This window comes from Rhinopithecus bieti, unplaced genomic scaffold (genome assembly GCF_001698545.2).
Source record: "Rhinopithecus bieti isolate Rb0 unplaced genomic scaffold, ASM169854v2 scaffold_2432, whole genome shotgun sequence".
Classification (NCBI taxonomy): domain Eukaryota; kingdom Metazoa; phylum Chordata; class Mammalia; order Primates; family Cercopithecidae; genus Rhinopithecus; species Rhinopithecus bieti.
In genome coordinates this window covers 3,989,297-4,005,709 of record NW_016804136.1, presented here as the reverse complement: position 1 = coordinate 4,005,709, position 16,413 = coordinate 3,989,297, and the positions used below count along the sequence as shown (strand labels likewise).

At 38.0% G+C, this 16,413-nt stretch overlaps 1 protein-coding gene across 1 annotated transcript in view; it reads left to right on the top strand.

Annotated features, from left to right (window-relative positions):
- The window catches only part of LRRFIP2 (LRR binding FLII interacting protein 2), a 135,152-nt gene that overhangs the window by 107,274 nt on the left and 11,465 nt on the right, over nt 1-16,413 (top strand). Inside the window, exons 20-23 of the mRNA XM_017865726.1 lie at nt 5,585-5,677; nt 7,809-7,901; nt 14,682-14,783; nt 15,065-15,197. Coding sequence (XP_017721215.1) covers nt 5,585-5,677; nt 7,809-7,901; nt 14,682-14,783; nt 15,065-15,197 — 421 coding nt within the window. The remainder of the gene's footprint in view (nt 1-5,584; nt 5,678-7,808; nt 7,902-14,681; nt 14,784-15,064; nt 15,198-16,413) is intronic.

Below are 16,413 nucleotides of genomic sequence, written 5' to 3'. Positions count from 1 at the left end.
TTTTATTTATTTATTTTTTATATTTTATTTTGTTTTGTTATTTATTTATTTTATTTTATTTTTTTAGACAGAGTTTCGCTCTTGTTGCCCAGGCTGGAGTGCAATGGCGCAATCTCGGCTCACTGCAACCTCCACCTCCCTGGGTTCAAGCGATTATCCTGCCTCAGCCTTCTGAGTAGCTGGGATTACAGGCATGGACTACCACACCTGGCTAATTTTGTATTTTTAGTAGAGATGGGGTTTCACTATGTTGGTCAGGCTAGTCCCGAACTCCTGACCTCAGGTGATCCACCCACCTTGGCCTCCCAAAGTGCTGGGATTGTAGGTGTGAGCCACTGCGCCCAGCCTATTTAATGTTATTTTTAAGCAGCTTTATTGAGATATAATTCAAATAACATACAAATCATCCATTTAAAATGTACAATTCAGTGGTTTTTATCCTCCTTTCCGTCAAACCCCTCAGTTGTAAGTAACCACTAATCTACTTTCTATCTATAGAGTTCCCTATTCTAGACTCGTATGAATGGAATCATATAATACATGGTCTTTTGTGACTGGCTTCGTTCACTTAGCATGATGTTGTACCATGTATCAGTACTTAATTCCTTTTTATAGCCTATTAATACTCCATTTTTTGGGTATGCTACATTTTCTTTATCCATTTGTGCATTGATTGACATTTGGGTTGTTTATACTTTTTCCTGTTAAGAATAATGCTGCCATAAACATTTGTGTACAGGTTGTTTTTGGACATAAGTTTTCTTTTTCTTTTTTCTTTTAAGAGATGGGGCCTTTTAAGAGATGTTCCCCAGGCTGGTAACTCCTGGCCTCAAGCAGTCTTCCTGCCTCTGCCTCCCAAAGTGTTAGAATTACAGGCACGAGCCACTGCTCATGGTCTGGACATATGCTTTCCTTTTTCTTAAGTATATACTTGGGAGTGGAATTGCTGATTCATACGATAAATCTGTGTTTAACCATTTGAACAGTGCCAGACTGTTTTCCGAAGTGGCTGCACCATTTTCTATTCTCACACCAGCAGTGTATGCAGGTTTTGATTTCCCCACATCCTCACCAACACTTGTTATCTGTCCTTTTTATTCTAGCCATCCTAATAGGTGTGGTTTGATTTGCATCTCCCTGGTGACTAATGATTTTGAACATATTTTCATGGGCTTATTGGCTATTTGTATATCTTCCTTGGCGAAATGTCTATTCAGATCCTTTGTCCATTTTAAAGTTGGATTTTGCCTTATTATTATTGACTTGTAAGGTTGTTTATATATTCTAGATATAAGAATTTTATCAGCTATATTATTTGCAAATATTTTCTCCCTTTATGAGTTTTCAAAAAAAAGGAATTGGTTGTCTTCTGACAGTGACCAATTACTTTTCTCTTAACATATCAATATGAAGTCATAAATTCAAGCATTTGATGTCTTCAGTTGCATTGCAACTTTCATTCTTTTTGATAATAAAATTGTCCCATCTTTGGCTAATGTGAACCTCTTGAGGTTGATTCCCAAGTACTTCTGCTGAGTCTAATTGTTTTGGATAGCTTCTTTGCTTTTTGGCAGAATATGTTCCAGTCTCATCTTGTACATTTTCTGCCACAGACCTGGAATCAGCCATTTGTCCAATGAGCCCTAGATCTGTTTTAGTATGAGTGCTAGAGATGCTCATTGCCACCAAGTAGGTCACTGTTTATGGGTCTTTTTAGTGGATACATTTGGGAAATATGTGTGTGAAGTTTTTTATTTGTTTTTAATGACAAAATATATTATGAGTTCATTCTGATAGTTCCAGTTCATATGCAGGACTCTAGGGTTTTTATTTAACCTCTTCTGTCTTACATCTGTATATTTTTTTGTTTCCCCTACGCTACAATTCCTAGTTCTCAAAGTTTCTAGGGATGATAGTAATTATGTTACGTTCTGTTCTCTTTGCTTTATCCCAAGTTGCCTAGAATAGCAATACCAACATTAACACCAACAATTTAATTACTGAAAATAGTTAAAAGATTTTTATTTTGTTTGTTTTGCTTGGCTGTTATTTTTGCCACTAGTCAGTGTATAGCCAGCCGAACTATTGTTTTTAGAAGTTACTTGAAATAGTTTCTTTCTGTGCTACAAACTGGATGTATAGTTAGGTTCACTGCATTTTATTTTCAATATTTAGGAATTACTTTTAAAATTATTTTTATTTAAAAAATTTTGTCATCAAAAAACACCATAAATTTATTATCTTAACTGTTTTAAAGTGTAGAGTTCAGTAGTGTGAAGCATATTCACATTATTGTACATCAGATCTCCAGAAATTTTCATCTTTCAAAACTAAAACTCTATACCCATTAAACAATTCCCCATTTCTCCCTGCCACCAGCCCTTGGCAACTACCATCCTACTTTCTGTCTCTCTGAATTTGGCTACTCTATGTACCAAACTCATAAGTAGAATCATATAATAATTTATCTTTTCGTGACTGGTTTACTTCATTTAGCATAATGTCCTTAGCCTCATCTATTTTGTAGCATGTGACAAGAGTTTCTTTTTTAAAGCTGAATAATCCACTGTATATATACCACATTTTGTTTATCCATTCATATATCAATGGCCACTTGAATTGTTTCCACTAGGAATTGCTTTCTAAATTTAATTTTGTTTCACAATTTTGTAAGTATCTAGAATAGTTACATAGATCTTGAGTCAAGTTAACAAAGAAAATATATTTGAAGAAGTCAATCTTCTATCTCTGTCTCTTTATCTCTATTTTCTCCTTCCTTTAAGGAATTTTAAAATTTAATGGTTTATCTTTCCAGTTTTAAATCCAAGAAGATAAATTAGGTAGCCATTTTAATCTAAAAGATATATATGTATATATAATCATTCAAAATATATGTACAAATATATGTATTTCTCACTCTCCTTAGAAAATGGTAGCATACTGTTAATATAAATGCTGTTCTGCATCTAGATTTTGTCACCTTATGAATGTCATATAGAGATATCTTGCTCATTCTTTTTCACCATTGCATAATTACTCTGCAGTATGGATGTACCATGCTTTATTCCAACAGTTCCCTGTATTAATAGACATTCAAGTTTGTCATGTTTTGCTGTTAAAAATAGTCCTGTAGAAATGACATACTGCATAGGTCTTTTTGTATTTTGCCAGTGTATCTATGATGAAGAGTTAGATTGCTGGGTCAAAAGGTATGTAGTTTTGTAGATACTGTCGTGGTCTCCTTTGTAAGCATTATACCATTTGCATTCTCACCAAAATGTATGAGGGCCTATTTCTTTCCCCATAGCTCTGTCCTGAAATATGTCAAGTTTTTGAACTTTAATTAGTGTTTTGGTGAGACAAATAGTTTGTTTCCATTTCTCTTAGTGTGCGTATCTTTTCATATTCAGAGCTATTTCTATTTCTTTTTCTATAAACTGTCCATTTCTGTAGCTTGTTATTCTATGCAGTTAGTGCTTTTTTTCTTTCTAGTTTTTTTTTGAAGACGGAGTTTTGCGGCTGGGCGCAGTGGCTCAAGCCTGTAATCCCAGCACTTTGGGAGGCTGAGACGGGCGGATCACGAGGTCAGGAGATGGAGAACATCCTGGCTAACATGGTTAACCCCGCTCTCCTACTAAAAATTAACAAAAACTAGCCGGGCGACGGTGGCGGGCACCTGTAGTCCCCAGCTACTGGGAAGCTGAAGGCAGGAGAAGTGCGTAAACCCAGGAGCGCGAAGCTCTGCAGTGAGCTGCAGATCCGGCCACTGCCACTCCAGTCGGGGCGGACAGAGGGAGACTCCACCTCATAAAAAAAAAAAAAAAAAAAAAAGACCGCGATTTGCCCTTGTTGCCCAGGCTGGAGTAACAATGGCGCAATCTTGGTCACTGCAATCTCTGCCTCCTGGATTCAAGCTGATTCTCCAGCCTCAGCCTCCCAAGTAGCTGGGATTACAGGCATGTACCACCACGCCCAGCTAATTTTGTATTTTTAGTAGAGACGGGGTTTCTCCATGTTAGTGAGGCTGGTCTCGAACTCCCGACCTTAGGTGATCCGCCCACCTCGGCCTCCCAAAGTGCTGGGATTAGAGGCATGAGCCGCCGCGCCAGGCCTAGTTTTAGAGATTCTCTGCCATTCAAAGGTTTTGTTTATTTATGTATTTATTTTTTGGAGACAGAGTCTCACTCCGTCATCAGGCTGGAGTATGATGGCACCATCATGGCTCACTATAGCCTTGACCTCTCCAGGCTCAGGTGGTCCTCCCACGTCAGCCTCCAGAATACCTGAGACTATTGGCACACGCCACCAACCCTGGCTAATTTTTGAATTTTTTTTTATAGAGATGGAGTTTTGCCATGTTGCCCAGGTTGGTCTTGAATTCTTGGGCTCAAGGGATCCGCCTGCTTCAGCTTCCCAGAGTGCTGGGATTACAGGCATGAGCCACCATGCCCAGCCTAAAATTTTGATTTTTATGTAGTCTAATTTATTGTACCTTTACCTCATTGCTTGTGGAGTTTTGAGTCATTTTTTCAGTAAAGATTGCCCCACTCCTTGGTTACTTTTCTTTTATTCCTGTACAGTTTGTTCTCCCTTCCCTTCCCTCTTCCCCCATTCACTCCCTGGCTTTCTTTCCTTATGTAAACCTGTGATTGATTTGGAATTTGTCCTGGTGTGTGGTATGGGGTATAGTTCCAATTTTATCTTTTTCCAAATGAATATCCAGTTATCCCACCATTGCTAATTTAAAAGTCTTTCCTTCTCATTGATTTGAGATGCTCTTATTTTTGTGGTTTTTAAATATATTTGTATATGTAAATGGGTGTTTTCCTGAATTTTCTATTCTGCTCCCTTGGTCTATATTCATGTACCATAACAACATTGTTCTAATTATAGAAGCTTTATAATATGTTTTAATACCTAGTAGGGCCGGCTTTCTTCTTTTTCAGTATGTATTTTTCTGGCTACTTTTTTGTGTGTTTTCTTTCAAATCAATTTGCCTTGCTCTGATGAGAAAAGAAAACCTGATGATATTTTATTTGTACTGCATTAAATGTATAGATTAGGGAGAACTGGCATTTTTATAATGTTGTGAGACTTTTAACCCAAGAAGATGGTATGCCTTTCCATTTATTCAGTCCTACTTCTTTGTCTTTTGGGAATGTTTTATATAATTTTCCTCATATAGGTTTTGGATATATTTTGTAAGTTTACATGTATATATTTTATTTAATGTTGATTTTATTTTGATATTGTATTTATTATTCTTTCTTTGAATTTTATTTGTATATGAATGTCATTGAATTGTATGTGTTCATTTTATAACCTGTTACTTGACTAAATTATCTTTTGTTTTTAATAATTTTGCCATTGATTAGTTCAGGTTTTCCAGATAAATAATTATACAAGATGAAATTTTAAAATTTTCTTAACCTTTCTATAGAAGACACAATTTTTCTAAGTTACTATGAATCAGGAGTTTGGGCATGTTTCTGGAGGTCATTCTTAACCTCTGTGTTGTATTGTATATGTTCAAATTTCTTGTGTGCCATGACCTGTGTAAATGATATTATTTGTTTAATAACAGGAGTTAGAAAGGCAGAAACATATGTGTAGTGTGCTGCAGCATAAGATGGAAGAACTTAAAGAAGGCCTTCGGCAAAGAGATGAGCTTATTGAGGTACGTACATGAACTGTGGGAATACTTAATCTTGAAAAAAATGAGTTGAACGGGATGAAGATGTGTGTGTTGGGAGGGAAGGAGAGTTAAGATGCATCAGAATTTACTTGTCTCTTTATACTTGACTGTACACTAAAAGTTTTCAGACATAAACCAGAGATCATGCTTAAAAATTAATACTATAAATCCTATAAACATTACCCCACTTTGGTAGCAGAAATTTTTGTGTCTTTTATTCCTAAACACAGTTTCCTAAAGATATCTTAGGAAATGGGCAAAAGGAAAAATTATAGAATAACATTATTCTTTGGAATTAGTGAATGCCATCTTTTGGGACATGATTCTTGGGGAATAAGTTTGATTTTCACTCAGGTAAACACATTTCTCAGGTGGCTAAATGAAAAAGAAGAAATGTCGAGATACTTTCTATACAAAAAGGTAAAGAATAGCTAGTCTGAAGGTTCAGGTTTCTGCAAGCGAAGGGACTCTGCCACATTGTTGGCAACGTCTTAGGAATGGAATGAAGCATAGTCTACCAAGAACTCTTTGAAAACGTTAGTCATCCTTGCAGGCCTACTACATTGCATCCATCTTTTTTCTTTAAATGTGGTTTTCCCTCTTGAGACGATGTTTTTAGATAAATATGGAAATAAGTTTGAAGGGGGATCCTGCCCACTGTCTAGGTGTGGCTATCAAAGGCATCTAATGTTAAGTTAGTGTTGACATGCCAGAGATGTCAGGAAGCATAGATGTTAACGATCCCAGGAGAGAGATCTCACGTACCACACTTGTTCACATTCCTGGCTACTCAGACCTTAGCCTTTCTTTTTCTCTCCCTCTTTCCCTTTTCCCCTCAGATTTACCTCTTAATATCTCTCTCTACAAATGATTTTAAAACCATTTAATAGAGAAAAGAAAGGACTTTTAAATTTGAAGACTGGTGTTAATTTTTGTCATCATTAAGAATAATTGAACATACCCAGAATTTGTGGATTTCAAGTGCAGATACAGATAACCTTGTGGATCTATCAGATTACATGTGAGGTTAATTTTCTTAGTTTTTCTGCATATAAGGTAGGAAGCATATTTTCCAGAATCTGTATCCTGCTGGTATTTTAAAATACTGTGAAATTCTTTCCTTTTTTGTTCTTTTATCTTTCTGTGCCAAAATGCCAACCACATAAAATAATAAACCTGCTTTGGGGGCTGCTTCTCAAATTCAATAGCTTAAGTTAGGATTGGTAAAGTTCTAGTTTTTAATTGTAATTACATTTAAGAAGAATATAATGCTTGATTTCTATAGTTTGTCACTGTGACTTCTTTAAAAGCTTAGGGTGCTAGGTATACAAACTTTGAAAACTGTAGTTTTAGATGTTTTTTACATCTAGAATGAACATCTTTTAGATGTCAGTATCTATGGTTATGCTGAAAATCTTTAAATATTACAAATAATGTTTTTTGGTCTTTGGAATTGAAAATTCCATGGTAAGGTACCTAATGTATGAGTAGGGGAAGGAGGAGATAATAATTTACCAATAATGCATAAGAAGAAAACCAGTTAAGCACCATTGACAATTAAAAAGGTCATTTAAGGATTGTTAAATGCTAAGTTTAAATGTTTCAAAATAATATAAATAATTTTAAAATAATACAAAATTCACGGTGTTCTTGCTGTCATAGATTCTGCTAACAGAAATTCAAAATGATCAGTTCTGCTTAAAAAATAAAATTCAAAACTGCTTGTTCTCTAAGATAAAAGATCATTTGTTGATAAGCAAATCTAAATTTCCCTCTCTAGGAATGTAAGTTCTTGCAGTTATCAAAGAAAGAATATACATATGGAGCTGTATGTACACAGAAATTCTGTGGCTTGCTGCCACATAGCTGTGGTTAGAACAGTTATTCCTGGTTCCTTTGCTTACTTTTGTAGGGACAAGCCAGTGAGAATCTTGTGGCCAAGACTGTGAATGTCATCTTTTCTTTTGGCAAACCAATTTTGCTTTTCCTGTTCATCACAGACTTTCCCTTTTGGTTAAGTTTCTTTATCGGCTTTATTTTGTTTCCTCCCTTAAACCTCCTCTCCCTTTTCTTTCTGCTCTTTTATTACTTCTCTTCCCCTCTTCCTCTGCAGGAGAAGCAGCGCATGCAGCAGAAAATAGACACCATGACAAAAGAGGTGTTTGACCTCCAGGAGACACTTCTTTGGAAAGATAAAAAAATTGGGGTATGAGATGAAATTGGGCTTTGGTTAGAAGCTCATTGGTGAGGACTACAATAGAATTTAACCTACAGATTGAAAAAACCTGTCCTTTTGATTATTCTTGAGCATTTACACAGTATGAAAAATGAGTAAGTAGAAGATAGAAAGAGACTTCCATAGGAAAACCTGATGTCGTGCCTGGAAAGAACTCTTCTTTTCAGCCAACAAGTTTCTCTGTATTCCCTTAGGATTCTTTTTTTTTTTTTTGAGATGGAGTCTCACTCTGTTGCCCAAGCTGGAGTGCAGTGGCATGATCTCGGCTCACTACAACCTCTGCCTCCTGGGTTCAAGTGATTCTCCTGCCTCAGCCTCCCTAGTAGCTGGGATTACAGGCACACACCACCATGCCCAGCTGATTTTTGTATTTTTATTAGAGACAGGGTTTCACCATATTAGCCAGGCTAGTCTCTAACTCCTGACCTCAGGTAATCCACACACCTTGGCCTCCCAAAGTGCTAGGATTACAGGCGTGAGCCACCATGCCTGGCCTCCCTTGGGATTCTTACCCAGAAAGAGCCACAGGCATTCAATTCAAACTCTGTGGTTAACTTGATATCCTTACGTTACAGGAATTTGGATAAGAAGAGAGTAGTGGTGGGGAGAAAGTCCTATAAATCCTTGGTGAATAAAATAGGAAGAGATTAAAATCAATTCAATTACAGAAACATAGGAAAGTAAGACTTACTAGGGTGGCTGTCTCTAATTATAACCACAGAACTCCTCCAAGTAAGGGCCCAGATAAATGAAATGTCTTCATTGCTGTTTTGCTAAGCTCTGCAGGTAGATTCCATGTACACCAAAAACTGGAGAAAATTCTCTCCAGTTCATCTCATGTGGCCTTTGATAGGCAGTCCCATCACCTGGCTGAGCTCTCTGTTCTGCAGTAGGGGAACCACTTAGCCATAGTTGCCAGAGGCTTACCTTGTCAGAAATAGAACATGTAAGAAAAGTCTTGTTCTGCTTAAGGTTAGGGGGGATAGGGAATAGTTGTTAAAGATTCCTGAGAGAAAAAAAAAAAACAAAGATCCCTGAGAGCATCTCTGAGAGACAGGCGTGGATATGAAACCCTCTGGATCATACCCTCAGAATGTTGTTTTTTGTTTGTTTGTTTTTTTCCCGAGACGGAGTCTCACTCTGTCGCCCAGGCTGGAGTGCGGTGGCACGATCTCATCTCACTGCAAGCTCCGCCTCCTGGGTTCACACCATTCTCCTGCCTCAGCCTCCCGAGTAGCTGGGACTACAGGCGCCCACCACCACGCCTGGCTAGTTTTTTGTATTTTTTTAGTAGAGACGGGGTTTCACCCTGTTAGCCAGGATGGTCTCGATCTCCTGACCTTGTGATCTGCCTGTCTCAGCCTCCCAAAGTGCTGGGATTACAGGCGTGAGCCACCGCGCCTGGCCCTCATACCCTCAGAATGTTGTTAGGAACATTCTGAAGCCCAACTGGTGGTCAGCAGGATCCAGTCTTTTTCATCACTTCAAGGACCTCTCTCATTAATATACACATGGGAAGATTACATTACCTCTTAAGAGTTTGTAGGCTCATGCCTGTAATCCTAGCACTTTGGGAGGCCAAGGCTCGAGGATCACTTGAGGCCAGAGGATTGCTTGAGGTCAGAAGCTTGAGACCAGCTTGAGCAACATAGTGAGACCCACCCTGTCTCTCCAAAAGAATTTTAAAATTTGCAGAGCATGCACCTGCCCCAGCTACTTAGGAGGCTGAGGTGGGAGGATCACTGGAGCCCACAAGATGGAGGCTGCAGTGAACTATGATCGTGCCACTGCACTCCAGCCTAAGCAATAGAGTGATACCCTTTCTTTAAAAAAAAAGTTTGTAGACCAAAAATTTAAAGAACAAAAGCTACTTTATAGATAATTCTATGACATTCATATTGCTGAGTATTAAAATTCCATCTAAACCTAGAAAAGCCTTTGGAGGATAAATCAATATATGTTTCAAAACATCTGTTAGGTGTTTTGAAATTATGATTTTAAAATTGAAATTTGAAGTTGGAAAGTGAAATTTAATTGTTGAACCATTGATTTGATTTAAATTTTTGCTTGTGAGATATAACATAAGATGTAAAAAAACATATGGGACAAAGTAGGTAATTTTAAATTTTTAGTTAAAATCTGGTCACTATCTAGAATGGACTTCTTTTAGGACTTTACATAATTTTCTTTAACACAGATCTGTAGGCCCAGGATTTCTAGCTTGTATGAGTGCCTTAGTATTTTAAAATGATAATCTTGGACCAGCCATAGAAACCCCTCAGATGTCTCAGTTTAAAATATAAATTATTTGGCTTTTATTTGGAGAATATTTTATTTTATTTTAGTATCCCTTTTTTGAGATGGAATCTCTCTCTGTCCTCCAGGCTAGAGTATAGTGGCATGATCTCAGCTCACTGCAACCTCCCAGGTTCAAGCAATTCTCCTGCCTCAGCCTCCTGAGTAGCTGGTACTACAGGTGTGCACTACCACGCCCGGCTAGTTTTTGTATTTTTAGTAGAGATGGGGTTTCACCATGTTGGCCAAGCTGGTCTGGAACTCTGACCTCAAGTGATCCACCCATCTCGGCCTTCCAAAGTGATGGTATTACAGGCATGAGCCACTGTGCCCGGCCAGAATTTTAGAATTACATGCAGTCATATGAAATTAAACAGGGCTGGGCATGGTAGCTCATGCCTTTAATCCCAGCACTTTGGGAGGCCAAAGAGGGTGGATCCCTTGAGGTCAAGAGTTCGAGACCAGCCTGACCACCATGGTGAAACGCCTGTCTCTACTAAAAATACAAAAATTAGCTGGGCATGGTGGCACACACCTGTAATCCCAGCTACTTGGGAGGCTGAGGCATGAGAATCACTTGAACCCGGGAGGCAGAGGTTGCAGTGAGCTGAGATTGTGTCACTGCACTCCAGCCTAGGCAACAGACCAAAACCCTGTCTCAAAAAAAAAAAAAAAAGAAGAAGAAATTTAACAGAGAGATCCTATATATTCTTTGCTCAATCTTCCCCAAATGTAACATCTTACAGAACTGTAGTACAATATCACAACCAGGGCATTGACCTTGATACAGTGAAGATACAGAACATTTCCATCACTATAAGGGATTTCTTCTCCTCTTGCCTTTTTATAGTCATAGCCTTTATCTCCCCTTCCCCTCCCAAACCCTGAGAACCACTGATCTTTTCTTCATTTGTGTAGTTTTGCTATTTTAAGACTGTTATAAAAATGGAATTATATAGTATATATTAACCTTTTGGAATTACCCTTTTTCACTCTGTATAAGTCCCTCAAGATTCGTCCAAATTGTTGAATCACTAGTAGACTCTTTTTTTTTTTAATTTGAAAAATTGTGCTAAAATACCAATAATATAAAATTTACCATTTTAACTATTTTTAAGTGTACAGTTCAGTGGCATTTTAGTACATTCATGTTGTTGTGCTACTGTCACCACCATCAGAACTTTTTTATCTTCCGCAGCTGAAATCTGTACCCATTAAACAACTCCCCATTCAGTCCCTTCTCCCACCCTGGCAACCACCATTCCACTTTCTGTCTCTGTGAATTTGACTACTCTAGGTATTTCATATAAGTGAAATCATACAGTATCTGATTTATTTCACTTAGCATAATGCCCTCAAGGCTCATGTTGCAGCATATGTCAGAATGTCCATCCCTTTTAAGGCTGCATCATATTCCATTGTATGTATATACCACATTCTTCTGTTGATATATCAACACATCTACCTTTTGGCCATTGTGAATAATGCTGCTGTGAACATGGGTATTCAAATAACTCTTCAAGACTCTGCCTTCAGTTGTTTTCGGTATGTACCCAGAAGTGGAATTGCTGGATCTTATAGTAATTCTGTGTTTAATTTTTTTGAGTAACAGCTATACTGTGTTCTGTAGCAGGTGTCCCATTTTACATTCCCACCACTAGTGAACAAGGGTTCCAATATCTCCATGTCCTTGCCAATATTTGTTATCATTATAATACAAGGGCAGTGGTCCTCCCTTGACTTTTAGAAGACACATTTTCAGTATGGACAGTAACTACTTGTCTCTAGCTTCATTTTAAAGATTTACATTTAGTAAGTTAATGAAGAAATATGTCCATTATTCCCAGGTTAAAGTTCAGTTCATTAGTGGTCTTGCCTCTAGCTCCACTGCGGTTCTAAACACCAGGAGCCCATGTATAGAATAGGCGTATACAAAGAACTTGCATATCTCTATAGCCCAGCATAAACTCACTGCCATTCTGACCAAAGATATTTGTTCCCCAGTACAATTATGTGGAGAATTAACCCTTTGCCCAAAAGTTCAGCCCATTATACACATCCTTTTGGCTTCTGGATGGTAGGATTTGAGGTTAGGTCAGGGATAAAGAATTATTTTGAACTCTACAAGCATGTACTTTTTACCCTAAAAAAAATCTACTCTAGGAGCTATTGTTGCACACAAACACAAGGGTAGTGGTTATATGGTCAGGTAATATGGAGGATTTTAGATCCAGCGTGAATACATTTGATCCAATTTTAAGGTATTTTAGTAGTCTTCAAACTTTGTGGTGAAATGGGTGAATTTACAGGATGTATTTTATTTTCCCATCTATAATTATGGGAAGAGGAAATTAAAAGTCCGAAGGTAAAATAAAATCCAGTGCAATAAGATGTGGAAGAGGAGCAGATGTCATGTATATCATTTGCTAGAATTCCTAGTGTCAAATTGGCCTGTTCCTCAGAGGTCTTTTATATTCAGTGGTGTTGTTTATATAGAGCATGTGTGACAGTGATCATTTACCCACTTATATGTGGTGATACATGACATAACTATGCATGCAGAGACCAGTAACCAAAAATACCTAACCCATAAAGACTAAAGTGACACTCAACACATGGGAAAGTATTGTTGTGCTTTGTTTTCCCAATGTTTCATTTATTACTAATGATTAATGTAATGGAGTGTTCATACTAGCTGGATGGTGCTAAACCCACATTGTTAATTCACAGGCAGACTTGAGACACATCATATAGTGTGACTGTAAATTGTTGAAAAGAAGTCAGATATTGACATGGCAGTTTGGATAAGTAAAGAGTAGGATTTGCCCTATGGGCTCCTTTCCTAGCATCATCTGGGCTAACAATAAGGGAATATAATGTATCCTCCATAGGGCTGTGATATTTAAAATCTATTTAAGGGCTTTGGAAACAAAACAACCAGATTCATTTTCTGGTTTTGCCACTTAATGTGACTTTGGGCAAAAAATATAACCACTCTGAGCCTCAATTTTCTGATCTGTTAAATGGGGATAATACAAGTACCTCACAGGATATGTAGAGGTTTCAAATACAAAATAACGTATAAGAGAGAAATTATATAAAATAGTGCCTGCCATATAATTTGTGCTATACAAATGGTAGTTGCTATCATCCCTTATTTACTTGATCCCTATTTGGTTGCAAAATAGGATTATAATGATTTTTTAAATTGCCCAACTATTCAGCTATCAATTTCTCAGCAATTCTCTGTCCCACTTCCAAACCCAGTGAACTGAGAGGAAAGTTACCTGTTGTAGTTTAACTTCTTGGATTAATGGGAATGCTGACAGAAGACATTAAATATATGAACAAAATATGTGGGGAAAGGCTTTTCAGATAGGCCAGTTTTCAGATTCCTGCATAGACTACTTACTTTAGGTGTATTTTTAATTCTGGGTTATTTTCTTTTATAATAGATTTTATTTTTTCATAGTAGATTTTATTTTTCATCGATAACCAAAGTATGTTCCTGCTTCTGCATTGTCCTCAGCTGACAGTTGTGAGATTAAGGGAATGGCAGGGAATTTACAAATGAAATCACCAGCCTGCTTCTCCTGAACCGTCCCTGCTATCTAGGCATTACAGGCAATGCTTTACCTTGATTTATGCCTCTGCCTCTGGGATGGGTGTTATTATCCCTTCTGTTTTTCAGGTAAGGAAACTGAGGCATAGGATGAGTATGTGCCAGGACCCAAAAGCCTGATTCTGAAATCCATATTCTGTAACTCTCCATAGCTTTGCTGTATTTATTTTGTCAGTGTTTTGTTTTTTCACATTTTGGGAATATAACAGAAAGCCAATGAGTCTCAGTTATATTTAATTAAATTGTCAGAAGTTGATCTTTGAATTCTTTTGGAGGTTAACTATTTTGAATTAAGTGGTATTTGAGTATTTTGCCACACTACTTGGAGAACAATCTACAGCCAATATTTAATTAAAATATCTTACGTATAATAGTTATTTTTATTCCAGAACTATTTTTTTTAAACTCAACTGTATTATTGAATAAACTAGTTTAATTAAACGTGAAATGTGGGGTTCTTTTGTTCACCAAATAAAATGTACTGAGGCAGTCAGTAAGGAAAGCTTTGTTTTACTCTGGCTGCTCTCTTCATCTTCCTTTTCCTGTTTTATTTTTTTCATTGACTGGAAAAGAAAGATTTATTTCCCTGCTTGATGTGATTAAACATGTTTTGCCAAATTGATGCATGAGAACCAGTTTCTATGAGAACTCTCTTCTGGAGATATCCATGTAACTCTGTATTTCCTCCCATATCTGACTGCTTGTTTCCAATCTTTTGACTGCTTCCTTACTTTTTATGCCTTTATCTTTATTTGAATTAGGTACTTCTCTGCTACTTTTCACCTACTCTTTTTCTCTGCCATTGTTTCTCTTGCTACCTTACCTAAAACCAGGCCCTAGAGAAACAGAAAGAATACATTGCCTGCCTTAGGAATGAGCGAGATATGCTCAGAGAGGAGCTGGCTGACCTGCAGGAGACAGTGAAGACGGGAGAGGTATGTTAGCATTAGCCTGGAGTTCAGGTCCCTCACTGCATTACTCGCTGTCTTCCTTCTTTTCATCCTGCCATCTTTCCTAGCCTAACTACAAACTACAATGTTTATTCCCTAATCCAGATTTGTTAGGTTTAAACTATTTCTTCCACAGAGGTATATTCCATGTAACTGATTCTAACCAGGTTTTACCTGTAGCAAACATGTATTGTTGCAGAGTTACCTCACAGAGCTTACTGTTTGCATACGGGCCTTTTGTGATGGTGGGTTTTCCCCCCCTGCAGAAACATGGCTTAGTTATAATCCCCGATGGCACTCCCAATGGTGATGTCAGTCATGAACCAGTGGCTGGAGCCATCACCGTTGTGTCTCAGGAAGCTGCTCAGGTCTTGGAGTCAGCAGGAGAAGGGCCATTAGGTAAGATACTGGTTGCTATGTTGACTTGGATTAATGTTACCCTATTGGGTTTTCTGCTTTTTCATATCCCAGCTTGGAAAACAAAAACAGCATAAGGGCTGTCTGAGACTCAAGTAGACCCTTAACCAGAAGAATCTGGGCACATTGGCCCATTTTCTTCAGACGTCCTTGACCTTGGGAAACCAGCATCTGTGTCATTGTAAGGCAATAAGTGTAACTGTAAGGCCCGTGGATGGAAGTACTATGGGCCTATACGCATTGTTTTTTACTTAACTACAAACTTTTCTGCAAAGAGATAGTCTAGTATACCTGTGCTAGGGGAGCAGTAGGCTAGCAGGAGACTTCTCAAGTGTGTTATAAGTTTCTCATCCTTAGAACATCTGATTTTATGTTCCACTACTTACCCCAGGGTTCTGTACCTCTTTTCCACCACATTTCTTAAGCCAAGAAACAGATGACCAAAAAGACAGATAGGAGAGAAGTATGACTTTCAGAGCAGGGCTTCCCAGACTCTTAAAGTCTAAACCTCTTAAATTTAACCCTTTGAGAATCTGACACTTCTCTCCAGGAAACAACAAAGTTGCTGACACCTCTCTCCAAGAAACCAAAGTCGCCCATCTATTGACCCCACTAAGAAATCTACTCTAGAGGAAGAAAAATGGCACAGATAGATACTGTATCATTAGCTCACTTTTATTTTTTAAAAAACAATCTTTTTTCATTTTCATCTTGTTTTATATATGTGTAAGCTTCTTAGAGGAGTGAGAGATATAAGTGTAAAGCAAACTGAAAAACATTTTAAAAGTTAGTAAGCACATTCCCTAATGTGGAGCATTCCAGAAATGTGATTGTAAGGCCCTTTGAATAAAGCAAGATGCTGGGTGAGCAAGAGAGATCTGGAGAATGGAACGAGAGTCTGGCTATAGGCAGCCCAGGGTGTTTCCCTGCTGTTTTTTCCCTCGTCTGCAGGTCCCAGCAGGCAGACCTGCTTGAAAGGTGCAGAAGAAACCAAAATCTGTATTTGGCTGTGACCCTCATCGTTTACAGAGGGTAGTGGTCAGTCAGGTGTCAGCTGCTTTTTTAAGTGAACAACGGTGTCTCCTCAGCTGAAGGGGCCTATTTTAATGCAGGCTTGGGAAGAGTCAAATCTCCAGAGGCCAGGAGTGAACCCTGATGCTGCTACCAAGCCACAGATCCACCATGGATGCCCACATCT